Source organism: Palaemon carinicauda, chromosome 15, assembly GCF_036898095.1.
Source record: "Palaemon carinicauda isolate YSFRI2023 chromosome 15, ASM3689809v2, whole genome shotgun sequence".
NCBI lineage: Eukaryota > Metazoa > Arthropoda > Malacostraca > Decapoda > Palaemonidae > Palaemon > Palaemon carinicauda.
The window spans coordinates 55629490-55644893 of record NC_090739.1 but is presented as its reverse complement, the minus strand read 5'-3'; the positions used below and the strand labels follow the sequence as shown (position 1 = coordinate 55644893).

General features: G+C 42.7%; 1 protein-coding gene across 6 annotated transcripts in view; it reads left to right on the top strand.

The window, feature by feature from the left end:
- LOC137654612 (RNA-binding protein 1-like) overlaps nucleotides 1-15404 on the top strand; it is a 130412-nt gene that overhangs the window by 36172 nt on the left and 78836 nt on the right. For 5 of the 6 annotated variants that reach the window (XR_011046663.1, XM_068388407.1, XM_068388406.1 and 2 more), the window contains exons 2-3: nucleotides 1743-1817; nucleotides 3190-3384. Coding sequence is in view for 4 of the 6 variants with exons in the window: in XM_068388407.1 (XP_068244508.1) it covers nucleotides 1801-1817; nucleotides 3190-3384 (212 nt within the window). In the remaining 2 variants the exon portion in view is untranslated. The remainder of the gene's footprint in view (nucleotides 1-1742; nucleotides 1818-3189; nucleotides 3385-15404) is intronic. The other variant, XR_011046664.1, reaches the window with a different exon arrangement.

Sequence of the window (15404 nt, the reverse complement as noted above, 5' to 3'; positions counted from 1 at the left end):
AGGAAAATAGTTTGCTGTACAACTGTCCCATGGCATAAGTGCTATCAGGTTCATCTCTCTTGTCCAGGGGGCGTGGCAGCAAAAGAGGCTCTCCTGCAGATAAATTTCTTTCCTTTACCTCGGTACAGTAAAAATGTAGAAAGTAATTTATGTTTTGTAAAGTTTTGAACTTTTTCATGTTATAAGCAGAAAATCTTTGCAATGCTTAAAAGTATTTAAAAAAGCCAACAAAACGTGGAAATTATTCTAAAATGTATTTATACCATTTCAAAATATCCCTGTAAAAATATAAGTACTGTACTATGTTTAGAAGACTTATTTAAAAATTTATGTAGAAATGGCTGACCTTCATAAGGCACTGTGTAAACATTACTTAAAGGTCGTGGCAGTGTCTCTTCCCTCCTCAGCTGCATTCCCTTTTATAGTCTTTACTTTACCTCCCTTTCTACTTCCTTTCTTCTAACTTGCTATCCAAACACAGTAGACTTTGAATACGTAGTGCATCTGGGGGTTTTCCCCAGTTACACCATACCGAGTTTAATTCCAGTTTCCAGTATTTGGGCACAGGCCCAAAATCATAAATAATGTGCAAATACAATGCCCTATAGTATATTGGGTTGATTTCTGTCATGAAATTATTCTGATATCTCTCCTTCACAAGTGTGCTTCTTATTTTCAACAAAATGGCTTTTCAATTAAGCAATTATTTTCATTTAGGAAATATATAAACATGAATTTCTTTTTAGATTAAAAGTTTTGCAAATATTTTTGGGGTTTTATATTTTATCTTTGTAAGCCTGTCATTCACAGTGGAGTTTCAGTAGCCTAAGTTTGATTATTTTGACTTTCCCCATATATAGTACAGTATTTGACTTATCAGGACCTGTAAAGAACTGGGGTTTCATTAAGTATTTATTGGTAAAACTAAATCTATAATTAAATACAATTCTTTGCATTATAAGGTTAACCTTTTCCTTTCTTATAGTTGAAATATTGCCCAGTTTCACAAGTTTGGGTCCTGATATGCAAATGCAGGGTACGTGAAGCCTGCATGCTGATGTCAATTACGAAACTATGGAACAGTGTTATTTTAGAATTTGGTGTCAAGTAATAAGCCTCTTGTAAATTAATGGTTTATATACATGAATCTGATCCCGGTTATATTTAATATACAAAATATTTTACTGTACAGTACTCTTCATTTAAATACTATCAACAAAATGAATAACTGATAAGTGAATTTCGATTAGGTAAAGTATAAGATGGTTTATCTAGGTTGAGTGATTCTAAGTCTTTTCACTTTTTACTACCTTTGTAATTGTTGTGTTACTTTGTCAAGTACTTTATTTTTGACGATCCACAGCAAAAATACCTGAAGCATTGTTACTTTCTTATTAGGCCTACATGAATTCTCTATCCTTTTTGTATATTATATTTTTATATACCTGTAATCCCTATGGCTGAATGATTTGATTTTTATGAAAGTGTGTGATGCTGGAGGAGGAAAATAAGTTTTATTATTCATAAGACAATGAAGAGTTAATTCTAATGGAACAAATGGAGGTTCTTTCAGTTTTTTAGTAGTAGATTTTAGTGCATTAATACAATATCATTACTGTATATGAATTCTGTAAAAGAGCATTTCAGTACTTTGATATTTTTTTTCGGAAGTGCAGGATGTTCCTTTTCATAATGATAAACTCATAACCTAATTTCATGTAATTTATATTATTGATTCACAGTTGGTTGTTCATCGTAGTGCTGACTGGGCTTGTCTCCAATCTGACCTGCTGATCACAGATGCCTCCTAACGTTAAGTATGTCAAAAAAAAAAAAAAAAAAAAAAAAAAAATAACTTCTTTGACCATTAGAATCAAGTAGTCAGATAATGTATGTTGGTTAAGGGTTGGTGTAATAGCTTTAACCAACATTACGATGGAATTATACCAACAGCGGAATTTCATTTACTTCAATAATTTGGGCTAATACTATTCATGAGGTTGTAATGTTAAATTTGTTTGATGGTTAAAACTTGCAGCTATGATAGATGGAAGAGTTAATGATTCAATGAACATTGGTGTAGCAATGTACAGTATATACACTACCATATTTGTTTGAAATCACAGGTGTTTGTCCTGTGTTTTTATATTTTTTTTTATTTATATAAAGTAAGAATAATGCTGAATAACATTTTTGGATTGCTTATATTTTTTTTTTCATCATCCATCACAGATTTTTATGTAAAACTCTTCTAGTAGGAAGCAAGTCTTTAAATAGATACAGTAGATGTAAGTCGCTTGTGTATCTCAGAGAGTTGAGCTAGCCTTTTTACAATTTTTTAATTGCATACATTATTGCTACAGTGAATGCTACAAATAATGTTGCGGGTCTAGTTTTGCTTTTGTAACTTGAAAGACTTGTAGAAACTTTCTGAAAAAACATATTGTATATCCAAAATCTGGTATTGGTTCTTCTCTTTTATGCACTTGGCTAATTTTTCAAGCAAGCAAAGATAATTTTGAACTTGATTAGAACCAAGTTGCCTCGTGCAGTAAGAAAAAAAGAATAATTTTATACGTAAGTTGTCATTTTTTTTCCTGATTACTGAAGTGTTTAATTGGATAATGTATAAATAGGAAAATAACTAAGATAGTGTTAGAAAGCTGAATAAGTGATTTAACTACTGTATTACAGAAGCATTATATATTTATGAATATTTAAAAAAAAAACTGTTGAGAATGGCCCCCTATTTACATGGAAGTTTGAGTTCTTAAACAAGTCATTATTTACTTCAACTTTCCTGCATTTCCTTCAATTTTAATAATTGGGTTTTAGTTTAATGAGATAATGTGTATTGGATAAATTAATATACAGTACCTGAATTCTGTTGGTATTGCTAGATGTCTGACTGAATATTTGAGTTTTAACACAAGTTGAAAGAAAACATTGCCAAAGCTCTTATTAGTAATGCATTAGAGCCTACATATCAAGTAACAATTTTTTTTTTCATGATTTCTCTTATTTTTGTGTTATGAAATGATGTACATACATGAATATTGAAACTTCTCTTGTTTGGATTTAGTAAAGTTCAGTCAAATCAGTTGCTATGTTAGGTGAATTAGATAGTTGCTACCTATATTATCTTACATTGTATCTTTTGATGTAATTATAAGTTACAAACCTTTTCAGAAACATGAGAACTGACTGCAAAGTTTATGTTGGTAATTTGGGCAACACGGATGCCAAGCATGAATTGGAGTCAGCATTTTCAAAGTATGGGCCTTTGGTGAATGTTTGGGTAGCTAGAAACCCGCCAGGATTTGCATTCGTAGAATTTGAAGATCCAAGGGATGCTGAGGATGCTGTTAGAGCCCTGGATGGAACGTAAGTAAATGTTATGCATACAATTCATATCGATTCATAAATAGTTACTGGTTTAAACGAAATACTCTTGAGTAGTGGCTAAAATTTTTTTTGTAATATTTATTTGTTCCTACACAAATACAAACCATCCTCCTTATGATAGGAGTATGATTTCAGTGAAGCTCGAATGACGGTTAAAATTTAACAAGGAAGTTTTAAATATAAAACTTAGCCGGTGAATATATATATAGCTTACGTCTCCGACGGTCGACAGATTCCAAAAACTCGCGAGCGATCGCCATGAAGGCTGCCGGGTGTGCCCACCAGCGCCGACTATCGGCCAGATACCGCATATACTTCTCAACCAATTCAGTTCTTCTCTGTCGGTGGTAGTGACAGCATTGGTTCCGCTCGCGCTTAACCTCAAGTTTCTACCGAGTGGTGAAGTACTTGTTAATGGTTTTATTGCTTTCGCTGTGTTGGTTATCTTCGATAAACTCTTGAAACCCTTTTTTGATTATTGTTGCTGAACTTGGCCTTCTTTTGGATTTTCTTTGAAATTTTCATAATGGCCGACCCTTCCCTCAGTGTACAGAAGTGTGTTAAAGGCTTTTAGTAATTATTTTATCACTTTATAAATTATTGTTGATATTTATAGATTTACCTCTATATATTTTATATCTCACCCGCCTTTATTAGGCCTCTTCGATTCGCTTTCCATTTATACTAAACACCGAGATAAATTTTATATTTTTGTTTATAAGCGACCTATGCCTATTCTTTGTAGGCAATACTGACTTGGAAAACGAAGTTAAACAACGTTGAGCCCATTCAACTTTTATATTTGTTTAGATTGATGAGATGAATATTTTTAGAAAATATTTTAAGAAATTTATTCTTTGAATAGTCTTCGTGCTGTTTTCAAAGATGAACTAACGTTTGGTTTATTTATGCTACGCAGTTTGCACTCTATCGTTACGATAGAGTAAGAGAGAATCACGGTTTCACTTTGCAGTAAGAGTAAATCGATTTTGACGTTTTGTTCATTCTTCTTGCAAACTGAATTTTTTTTTGTTTTTCTTTTAAATACTAATTTAAAGGAACATGGTAATTTTCAATTTCTTAGTCCTTTTAGTATTTTCCTTTAGTCAAATAACCTTTTCTTGATGAAGAGTGAGTGAGCCATTCTCTTGTGAGTGGCAAGAGAGAGAATGTTCCAAATGTTTATTCTCGTCCCAAGTCTCTGTACAAGGAGTTTGGGAGTGAGTAACGTTGTTCTTCTCGATTCACATATTTACTCTCGTCCCAAGTCTCTGTACGGGGAGAGAGAGAGAGAGAGAGGATAAAACGTTCTAGTTTTTATTCTCATCCCAAGGCACTGTACGGTGAGAGATTGAAAACGTAGTCCTTAGTGATTTAGTTTTAGTCTCCTCCCAAGTCACTGATCTTTTTAACTTTATATATTTCTGTTTTATTCCATATATATGTATATGTTTATTAATTTTTGCATGTGTGTTTCATTTTGTACTAATGAGCTTACATTATACGACATATTTCGCAATTCTAACCTTTTGATTTAAGTGAGAATTGCGTGCTTCAGGTAGAAATCAGCTTTATTCATGTCTATTGTGAAATTATTAAAAAATGCAATGTCAGTGAGGAAAGTGCAAAAAAACATGTTCAGTGTTGCGGAGGGTTCGTTTGTTCGTGCTTGTCACTAGCCTAGTCCGAGACATCTTTCAGGCTCCCCTACCCCAGGGAGAAGGAATGTCGTAGGACCTAAGGGAGTGAGAGGTGTAAACCAACGAACAGACTTTCCCTCAAAGGTATTAGACGTTGCTCTTCAAGCGCGTTCTTACCATAAGACAGGAGAGACGAAGTTCTCCTCGTCTTCCGATGATTCGTCTCTTTAAAAACCTTGGCGTAAGGTTTCGAGACGGTTGAAACGTTAATTAGTTCCTTCAGAACAAGTTCAACGTCCTAGCTGTAGTTATCATGAGAGTCCCGTTCATAGCGATGACGTTCATGTACAGACGTTTCCGACGTCACGATCTATTCCGAGTGCGGTTGATCCGAAGTTAAGTGTTTTGCAAGATATGCTGTTAAAGCTTTCTTCTTTAATGAAAGCTTACGATCCTGTTCCTGTGCGAAAGGATCCTTTGCTTGTTGTACGTCACGGTTCTGGGATACGTGATTCAGGTCTTCAACCTTCTAAACGAGTTTTGTTACGTCACGGTGACGTTATCCCTAGTGTCAGCTTTGCTGTTAAACGGGATGCGGAGCATAAATCTCGATGTAACTTTGATCGACAGTCAGTTAATTCGAGTCATTACTTTGATTAGCAGTCACTGCAGTTCCGCCGAGACTTTGAACGTCAGCCACCGCAGTCACAACGTGACGTTGAGCTGCAGACACGACGTGACGTTGAGCGGTAGACACCGTAGACACGACGTGACGTCGAGGGTCAGTCACCGTAGTCACGATATAGCATCGAACAGCAGTCACCGCTGTTACTACGTGACGTTTGAATGTCAGTCACTTCAGTCACGACGTGTAGTAGAATAACATTCTCTGCAGTCACAACGTGACATCGACCCTCCAACTTTAACTTCTGTTCATATACAAGTTGATGTAGCCTGTCAGGCTTTTCCTTCACGTCATTCTGAATATAAATCTCCTTCTCGCAAGACTTTAGATTTATCAGATGATGTGCCTTCTGAAGAAGTAGTTGATGACCCCCTTTCAACTAATGTACCTTTGGGGATTCATTCAGAAGAGGAGGAACCTAGGGTTGTCCAACAATCCCTTGTTTTAATTATGAATTTCTTTAGGGAAATTTTGTCCTACTCATTTTGTAACGGCTGCTCCACATTCTCCGCCGTCTGAGTTTACTCTTGGCATGACTTTCTTCGACTCCTACATATACGAAGTCAGTTCTCTCTCGTTCTTCCAAGAGAGCCATGCGCTTACTGGGAGACTGGTTGGAACCCAGAAGTTTAGGAAAGTCTGCTTTTGCTTTTCCTCCTTCTAAATTAGCTTCTCGCTCGAGCGTCTGGTGTGACACAGGAGAAGTTCTCGGCTCGGGAGTACCTGCCTCTGCCCAGGAAGACTTCTTAAACCTAGTGGACTCTCCTCGTCGTCTAGCCATGAGACGCTCCAAGATTTTATGGTCTTCTTCAGAGCTAGACCATATCCTGAAAGGAGTTTTTTTGAGCGTTTAAAGTTTTTATTTAAATTTTTGGATTGGTCCCTGGGAGCCTTAAGTAAGAAGGTCTCTCCAGCGGACAATGTATTGCTGTACAAATTATGTCATGCATGAACAAGGCCATAGGGATGGCTCCAATGAACTGGCAGCCACGTTCACTGCAGGAGTACTTAAGATGTAAGTGCACTCAATGTGTTCATTGTCAAGACAAAGTTCACGATGAGGACTTTCAAATCTGTCTTGGCAGCAGTAAGGGAAGGCGACTGGATGGTCTCTCTCGACCTTCAGGATGCATACTTCCACATCCCGATTCATCCAAACTTTCAACAATATCTGAGGTTTGTGGACGGGAAAGTATTGTACCAATTTTGAGCACTGTGCTTCGGCATCAGTCCTGCTCCTCTTGTTTTTACAAGGCTCTTGCAAAATGTAGCAAGCTTTCTACATTTTTCAGGGATCAGAGCCTCCCTTTATTTTGACGACTGGCTAATCAGGGCGTCGTCATTAAATCGCTGTCTGGAGAACCTTCAATGGACATAGAAATAACCAAGGAGCTAGGTCTCATAGTGAACGTAGAGAAGTCGTAACTTACTCCATCCCAGACTATTCTTTATTTGGGGATGGAGATACAGTGTCGAATTTTTCGGGCCTTTTCGTCTCCCACAAGAATGGAACAAGCTCTGTTAAAAGTCCGTCGCTTGCAAGAGAAAAACAGTTGCTCTGTAAGAGTTTGAACGAGCTTCGTAGGAACTCTTTCTTCGCTGGAGCAGTTTCTCTCTGGGGAGACTCAACCTTTGCCCTCTCCAATTTCACCTAAACCATTGGAACAAGGAGAAGGGCTTAGAGAGTATCTCTTTCCCAATCTCCAACTCAGTCAAGACATGTCTGACTTGGTGGGACAGCAACGTCAGACTTCGAAAAGGTCTTTCGCTTGCGATCAAGAACCCAAACCATGTGTTGTATTCAGATGCATCGGATTTGGGTTGGGGAGCGCCACTGGACTGTCTGGAATGCTCGGGTCTTTGGCCCACGGATCAGAGGAAACTCCATTTAAGGCAAGAAACATCTCTTTTTTGACGAGATTCGTGCAAGGAGAAATTAATGTCTTAGCGGACTGCCTCAGCAGAAGAGGACAAGTTATCTCCATGGAGTGGACGTTGCACAAGACTGTGTGCGAGAAGCTATGGATGACATGGGGTCAACCCACCATAGATCTTTTTGCGACTTCACTGACAAAGAGGCTCTCGACTTACTGCTCTCCAGTTCCAGATCCAGAGGCAGCCCACATAGACGCTTTCCTGCTGGACTGGTCTCACCTAGACATCTATGCCTTCCCACCATTCAAGATCCTAGACAAGGTTCTTCAGAAGTTTGCTTCTCACGAAGGGACCAGGTGGACGACGTTGGTTGCTCCCCTCTGGCCCGCGAGAGAGTGGTTCACAGAGGTACTTCTATGGCTAGTAGACATTCCAAGAAGCCTACCGTTGCGGATGGATCTCCTGCGTCAGCCTCACGTAAAGAGATTTCATCAAAGCCTCCCCATGCTTCGTCTAACTGCCTTCAGACTATCGAAAGACACTCTAGGGCTTGAGGGTTTTCGAAGGAGGCAGCTAGTGCTATCGCGAGGGCTAGAAGATCCTCTACCATCAGGATTTATCAATCTAAATGGGAGGTATTTAGAGACTGGTGCAAGTCCTCCTCTTTTTCCCCTTCCAGTACCTCTGTAGCGCAGATTGCAGGTTTTCTGCTTTATCTGAGAAACGGTTGCTCCCTTTCTGCGTCTACCATTAAAGGCTACAGAAGCATGTTGGCTTCTGTTTTCAGGCATAGAAATTTGGATCTATCTAATAACAAAGATCTCCAAGACCTTCTTAAGTCTAGTCTTTCGAGACTTCCAAGGATAGTCATATTTCTACTCCTACTTGGAACTTGGACGTGGTCCTGCAGTTCCTTATGTCAGACAGGTTTGAATCGTTAAATTCAGTCTCCCTGAAGGATCTTACCCTCAAGACACTTTTCTTGGTGAGCTTGGCTTCTGCGAAAAGGGTTAGTGAGATACATACTTTAAGCAAGACTATCGGCTTCTCCGTTAATAAAGCAGTATGTTCTCTTCAACTTGGTTTCTTGGACAAAAATGAACTTCCGTCCGTCCATGGCCTAAATCATTTGAACTTCCCAGTCTATCTGAAATTGTTGGGAATGAAGTTGAAAGAGTGCTGTGCCCCGTTAGAGCTCTTAGATTTTATTTATCTAGAACTAAACCGCTGCGAGGTTTTTTCAGAGGCTTTATGGTGCTCCGTTAAAAAGCCCTCTTTGCCTATGTCGAAGAATGCGTTGTCTTATTTTATTAGACTATTGATTACAGAGGCACACTCTCATTTAAGTGAGAAGGATCGTAATTTGCTTAAAGTTAAGGCTCATGAAGTTAGAGCGGTAGCAACTTCAGTAGCATTTAAACAAAATAGATCCCTTAGAAGTATTATGGACGCGACCTTTTGGAGAAGCAAGTAGGTGTTCGCTTCATATCACTTGAAAGATGTCCAGACTCTTTATGAGGACTGCTACACGTTGGGACCATTCCTAGCAGCGAGTGCAGTAGTGGGTGAAGGTTCTACCACTACATTCCCTTAATCCCAATATCCTTTTAATCTTCTCTTGAAATTTTTAATCTTGTTTTGGGTTGTACAGGAGACTAAGAAGTCTTTCGCAATCTTTTGATTTGGCGGGTGGTCAAAATATTGTTTCTTGAGAGCGCCCAGATTAAGGGTATTGATGAGGTCCTGTTGTAGGGGTGTTCACCCTGATTATAACAGCTCCTAGAAGTCTTTCAGCATCCTGAGAGGATCGCTGGGCTTCATAAGGATAGCGGACTAATGAGTCTGAGTATTCATCAGAGTCAGCTTCCTTATCAGGTACCTATACTTAAGTTTGTTTTTTGAATGTGTCAAAAACTCTTGAGCATATACGCCTTTATTGTTTTAATACTGGTCTCTACCCACCACCATGGGTGTGAATCAGCTATATATATATATATATTCACCGGCTAAGTTTAATATTTAAAAATTATATTTTCAATTTAAAATAAATTTTTGAATATACTTACCCGGTGAATATATATATAATTAAAGGCCCTCCCTTCCTCCCCGATAGAAACCCTACGGACTGAAAAGAACTAGTTTGGTTGAGAAGTATATGCGGTATCTGGCCGATAGTCGGCGCTGGTGGGCACACCCGGCAGCCTTCATGGCGATCGCTCGCGAGTTTTTGGAATCTGTCGACCGTTGGAGACGTAAGCTATATATATATTCACCGGGTAAATATATTCAAAAATTTATTTTAAATTGAAAATATAATTTTTATAACTAAAGAGTGTAGGCAGGGAATCCCTGCCCACCTGTCTAGGTAAGACAAGCACTTTTGACTTTGGCCTCAAGTAATACATGTATTCTTGCTGCTTCTCAAATTTTAGCTGTTTTGAAAATTTCCTTTTTTTCTAGAATAGTTGGATAAATGTACAGAGATGCTGTTGTGTTAGAGTAGACCTGGATAATGTAATTGAATACAGTAGTAGAAGGATATCTAGTTGTCTTCTTGGTAAAGCCATAAATGTGCATGCCTGCAATTAATGTGATCATACTAGTGCCTTTTATGGGGTCTTGACTGTTCGCAGTTATCCCAAGACAGTTTGTGGCTGTATGACGGCAATCTGAACTTGTTAGTCTTATTTAGACATCATGATCACGGCTGGAGGTTTTCTGTCACTGGGACCCCTGCAGCTTCCCCTGTGGTGTATTCCCTACAACGGCCTCACCTGTGAAAATGCTGGAAGCTGTCACCTGGTGAAGTCTGTGGCTTTTGAAGAGGCCCTTGTGGTCCCTTCCTCCATTGGAGTGTCGTTGGTTTGCAAGACCTCAACCCCAAAGAAGGTAGATGAGAAGAAGCATGTGCACCCCTCCTTCTCTGGTTAGAATCTTCAGATGCAGATACTTCTAATAATAAAAAGATATAAAAAAGGTCAAGGAAGACTGATCGACTGAACTTCCATAAGAACCAAACCATGGGGAAGGTGTCTTGGTATGTTGTACAGGAGTTTACACTCTGTTCCATGGTTCAGAATTGTCCCATGCTTACTTACGCTTGAGAAAAAGGACATCTACCCACCCAGGACAGGTCCTGGCGTTCGTAAGAACACTGAAGTGTTTTATCGCGTGCATGAGACTGGTTATAAGTCCTTCACCACCTTGTGACTGGTATGTATGATTCGCACCTACACCTACCTGCCAGTTGATAACTCACGCACCAACTCTCATATAAAGTTATATTTTTCCAATATTCTTTCTTTTAAATTATTTTTTTGTTAAAAATATTACTTCAAATCCCATGATTAGAAAATGAGACGACATATATCCCCCAATCAAAATATATCCACACCTATATTAAGGTAAATACCAACCAACTACAGTTAACTCCCCGTTAACACGTGATGTTAACACGAAATGTCCAATGTTACGCGAGTTGAATTTCCCTCCTAAGAGGAGGAAAGGGAGGGAGGTTAATAAGCATCTATTCAAGCTGACAAACAAATAAATTTTAGTTTTTAATGTAGAACCAAAAAAAGTAATCTAATTTTACGAATGTACATCCATACCTATAAACATAGTTGTTCCAACACAGAGACTTACCTCGAAACACTTTCTTAGGAGTTACCTGGAACCTCCTCTCAAACGACCAGAGTTTTGTGTAGTTTACCCTACTCCCATTTTCTGTAATTGTAGGTCTAGCGGAAGGACACGTGCCCTGAGGGCAAACCCGAGGTAAGCCACATGTGCGCTTGGGTCGTGATCTCCGGTAAGTTCTCTGGTCGCGTCGTGATATCATCTCGACGCTCCTCTTATCTCAGTGCGACCCTTGTGTCCCCGACTCGTGTACCGTGTGGTTACTGCATGGCCCGTTGTGCTCTCCCTCATGCTTAGTGCTTTTACAGTATATTTCTTTGTGCTTGTTAGTCTTGTGCTCCTCGTGCAGGGGCAGTGGTGCAGTGGGTACGCTTCGGTACCAAGAATAAGAAGTCTTCCTAGAGGTCGCCCAAGAAGGCTAGCACCTCTTCGCCCTTGACATCTCCAGGAGGAACGTCAGTTAGAGTTTCCCTACCACCTTCCCCTACCCAGAGTAGGGGACGAGATAAGTCCGTTGCGGGGAAGAAGCCAGTGGCTCTTCCCCTGGAGTCTGTTCTTCATGATAGTGGGGTAGCAGATTCTTTCCAGGCAAGTGGTGGGCCTGAAGGTGAGGTTAGTGGGTGTCTTAGAGACGGTGCCCTGGTGCTCGCGGGTCACGTCTCGTCTGATTTTCCCTTGAGTAAAAATGTCCCTGTCTCTTCGCTCGCTTCTTGGGCATGTTTTTCAGGTACCTCCGCAGCTGAAGGAACCCTAGAGAAGGAAGACTCACTGTCGGCGGTTCCAGGAGAAGGCGTTCTCATTCCAGGTCCTGTTCCAGATCGCGACATGGAAGGAGGCCATCAAGGTCCCCGAGGAAGAAGCTCAGGAGGAGCAGCTTTGGCGTACAGAGACAGTCCTCCTAGAAGGGCCTCTGCTAGCCACAGATTGACCCTTGGAAGGACCCAAGGTCCTCGTCAGATAGGCGTAAGGCCGCGAAATAGACGACTCTTCCCGACCAGCGGAGGGAGTCGCCGTTTCAGCGGTTAGCCTCGTCAAGTCAGCTCATGCGAGCGATCGACAGGGACGGCTTCCTCCGTCGGGCAAGCCCACGGAAGCCTCGTCCCCCTCGAAGAAAGACAACGAAGGACGGAAGCTCTCGCCTCCACGGCAGTGCCCATCCTCAGTCCACAACCTTGTGTGGGGGGGGGGGCGCTCGTCGGTACAGCTCACCAATCCCAGACGGAGGTCGCGGTCTGCGACACTTGAGGGCGTGCCAACGGAGGACTCCGCTTATAGGACGGAGGCCCTCGCCACCACGGCAATGCCCGTCCTAACGGAGGACTCCGCCTATAGGACGGAGGCCCTCGCCACCACGGCAATGCCCGTCCTAACGGTGGACTCCGCCTATAGGACGGAGGCCCTCGCCACCACGGCAATTCCCGTCCAGACTAAGCTCAAAGACCTGACTACAATCACGGGCTCTGTGGTGAGGCTCTCCGGGGGCAGCCTCGACGAGTCAGAGCGTGGAGGTTATCGTCGTGCACGGATCCCTCCGTCGAACACCTCCACGGAGGAGCCCGTCCCCTTGTCGAAGACTCGAAAAATGATGGAGGCACCCGTCTCTCCTGTAAGGCTTAACCGCGAGACTCGTCAGAGCGGAGGTGCCCGTGTTGACTCTTCACGTGCACGGATCCCTCCGTCGAACTCCTCCACGGAGGAGCCCGTCCCATTATCAAAGGCTCAGAAAGTGACAGAGGCGCCCGTCTCTCCAGAAGATCTTAGCCGCGGGTCCCGTCAGAGCGGAGGTGCCTGTGTTGAATCTACACCCCATCGCCGGACGGAGGACGTGGATGCGGACGCGGATCTTGGAGCGCCGGAGGACTCCGCCTGTAGGAGTGTGATCTCCTTATAAGGAGTCACAATAAATTGAGGAGCCACTACCTCAGGAAGATGATGACTGGCGCTCTGGCCTTAACAGGATTATGGCGGAGCCCGTCCAGAAGAAGTCATCTTTGGCTCTTCCCGAGGCGAGGGACGTAAAGTTGGGGCGCGGCCTTATTGATACGGTGGTCACCCGCAATAGGGACACCTCCAAAGGTCACAGTTCGGCCAAACTGCTACAGGGCCTGAAATCACAAAGCAAGTATTATGCTTTAGACGGACGTCCACATGGGGCTAGCAAGCTAGAGGACGTCCTAGAAGTGTTAGGACAAGGTGCCCCGGAAGACAGGGCATCTGCCGCGCCCATTTTCTTTTCACAATCCGAGTCCATCATGATAGAGGAGATGTCCAAGGATCTCGTGAATGTCGCCTCATGGTTGGACTGGTGGGCTACTACTTTAGTAGGTACCCAGATCCCGACGGACTCTTTGTATCCTACCAAGCGAGAAGCCCTAAAGGAATTGGTCGGATCGGGCTGCCGTGCCCTTAAGTTTCTTACGTTCCAGGCCTTGGCATTATCTGCGATCTGGGTCTTGAGGAGAAGAGACTCGGTCCTGAAGAACCTTTCCAAGAAGTTGCGGAGAAAATGGCTAAGAAGAAAGATACCATCTTGCCGAAGGCTCAATCGGCGATGAGACCGGTATTTAGAAGGCCTGTATCCGAGGCGCCTGCTAGTTCTCGGTCTTCCCCAACTCAAGTGAGGAGAGTACCTTCGACATCACAGTGGGCTCAGTCAGCGAATCCCTCCCGAAGGGGAACCAATTCAGCCCCTTCCACCTATAGGAATTTCTTCTCTTCAGCCAGGAGAGGCCGTTCAGGACGTTTCTCTCGAAGGTAGTGTGGGAGGCCCCCCTCCCCTGCCCAAGCCTCAGGTAGGGGGATGCCTCAGACAATTTTGGCAAGCATGGAAACTCCACGGGGCAGAACCGTGGACGGTAACTGTTTTGAAAGAGGGCTACAGGCTCCCTTTTCTAGAAGTTCCACCTCCCTTGATTCCAGCAAGCCAGGCAGAGTGGTTGGCCCCCAAAGACCCCTGAAGAGAGCAACCTTGGAGGAAGAAGTCTCCACAATGTTGGAGAAGGGAGCAATGGAGACTGTTCATCTTCGGGGTCCGGGGTTCTACTGTCTACTCTTCCTGGTAGAGAAAACAACGGGAGGTTGGAGACCAGTGATAGACCTTACAGCCCTCAACAAATTCATTCGGAAAACGCATTTCAAGATGGACACCCCAAGAACGGTCATGGCGTCCTTGAGGGAAGGAGATTTCATGATATCCATAGACCTCAAGGATGCCTATTTCCAAATCTCAATTCATCCAGCAAGCAGGAAGTATCTCCGGGTTAGAGCCCTATGCTTTGGCCTGTCCACAGCCCCCTAGGTATTCACGAGAATTTTTACGACGATCTCCGTTTGGGCTCATGAACGGGGGATCCGTCTAATTCGGTACCTGGACGACTGGTTACTCCTTTCTTCCTCAAAGGAAGTCTTGAAGCAACAAGGTGCGGAGCTTCTTCATCTTTGCAAAACTCTGGACATCACCATCAATCTGGACAAGTCTTGTCTGTCCCCAACCAACAAGATGACGTACTTGGGGATAGTCCTGGATTCCTTACTAGTCAAGGCATTTCCATCAGTAGACAGGCTGACCAATCTAGACCCAGTTCTCCGTCCCTTCCTGGCGGGTCAACCCAGAAGAGCAAAAGATTGGCAGAGGTTGATAGGACGTCTAGTGTCCTTAGAGATGATGGTCCCCCAAGGAAGACAGAAGCTCAGGAGAATCCAGTGGAACTTATAAGATCGGTAGGATCAGAGAAGTTCCCCAGACGTGATTGTTCCAGTTCTACCGGAGACCAAACAGTCCCTGGAATGGTGGCAAGATCGAGCGAACACTCTGAAAGGGATGCCACTGTCCTCCGGACCTCCAGAGCTTCTGCTCTTCACAGACGCATCAAAAGAAGGGTGGGGAACCCATCTTCTAGGAAAAGCAGCGAGAGGCAGTTGGACGGAAAAAGAAAAGTCTCTCCACATCAATGTTCTGGAGATGAGGGCTGTTCAGGAAGCCTGTCTACACTTCAGTCCGTTTCTAAAGGGAAACTCAGTGGCGTTAATGTCGGACAATGCCACAGTAGTGGCGTACATAAAGGAGGAAGGAGGATTGAAGTTGAAGGAGTTGTGCGTTCTCGCCTTGCAAGTCCTGAAATGGGCAGAAGCGGAACAAGTCAGACTGTCGGCGAGATTCA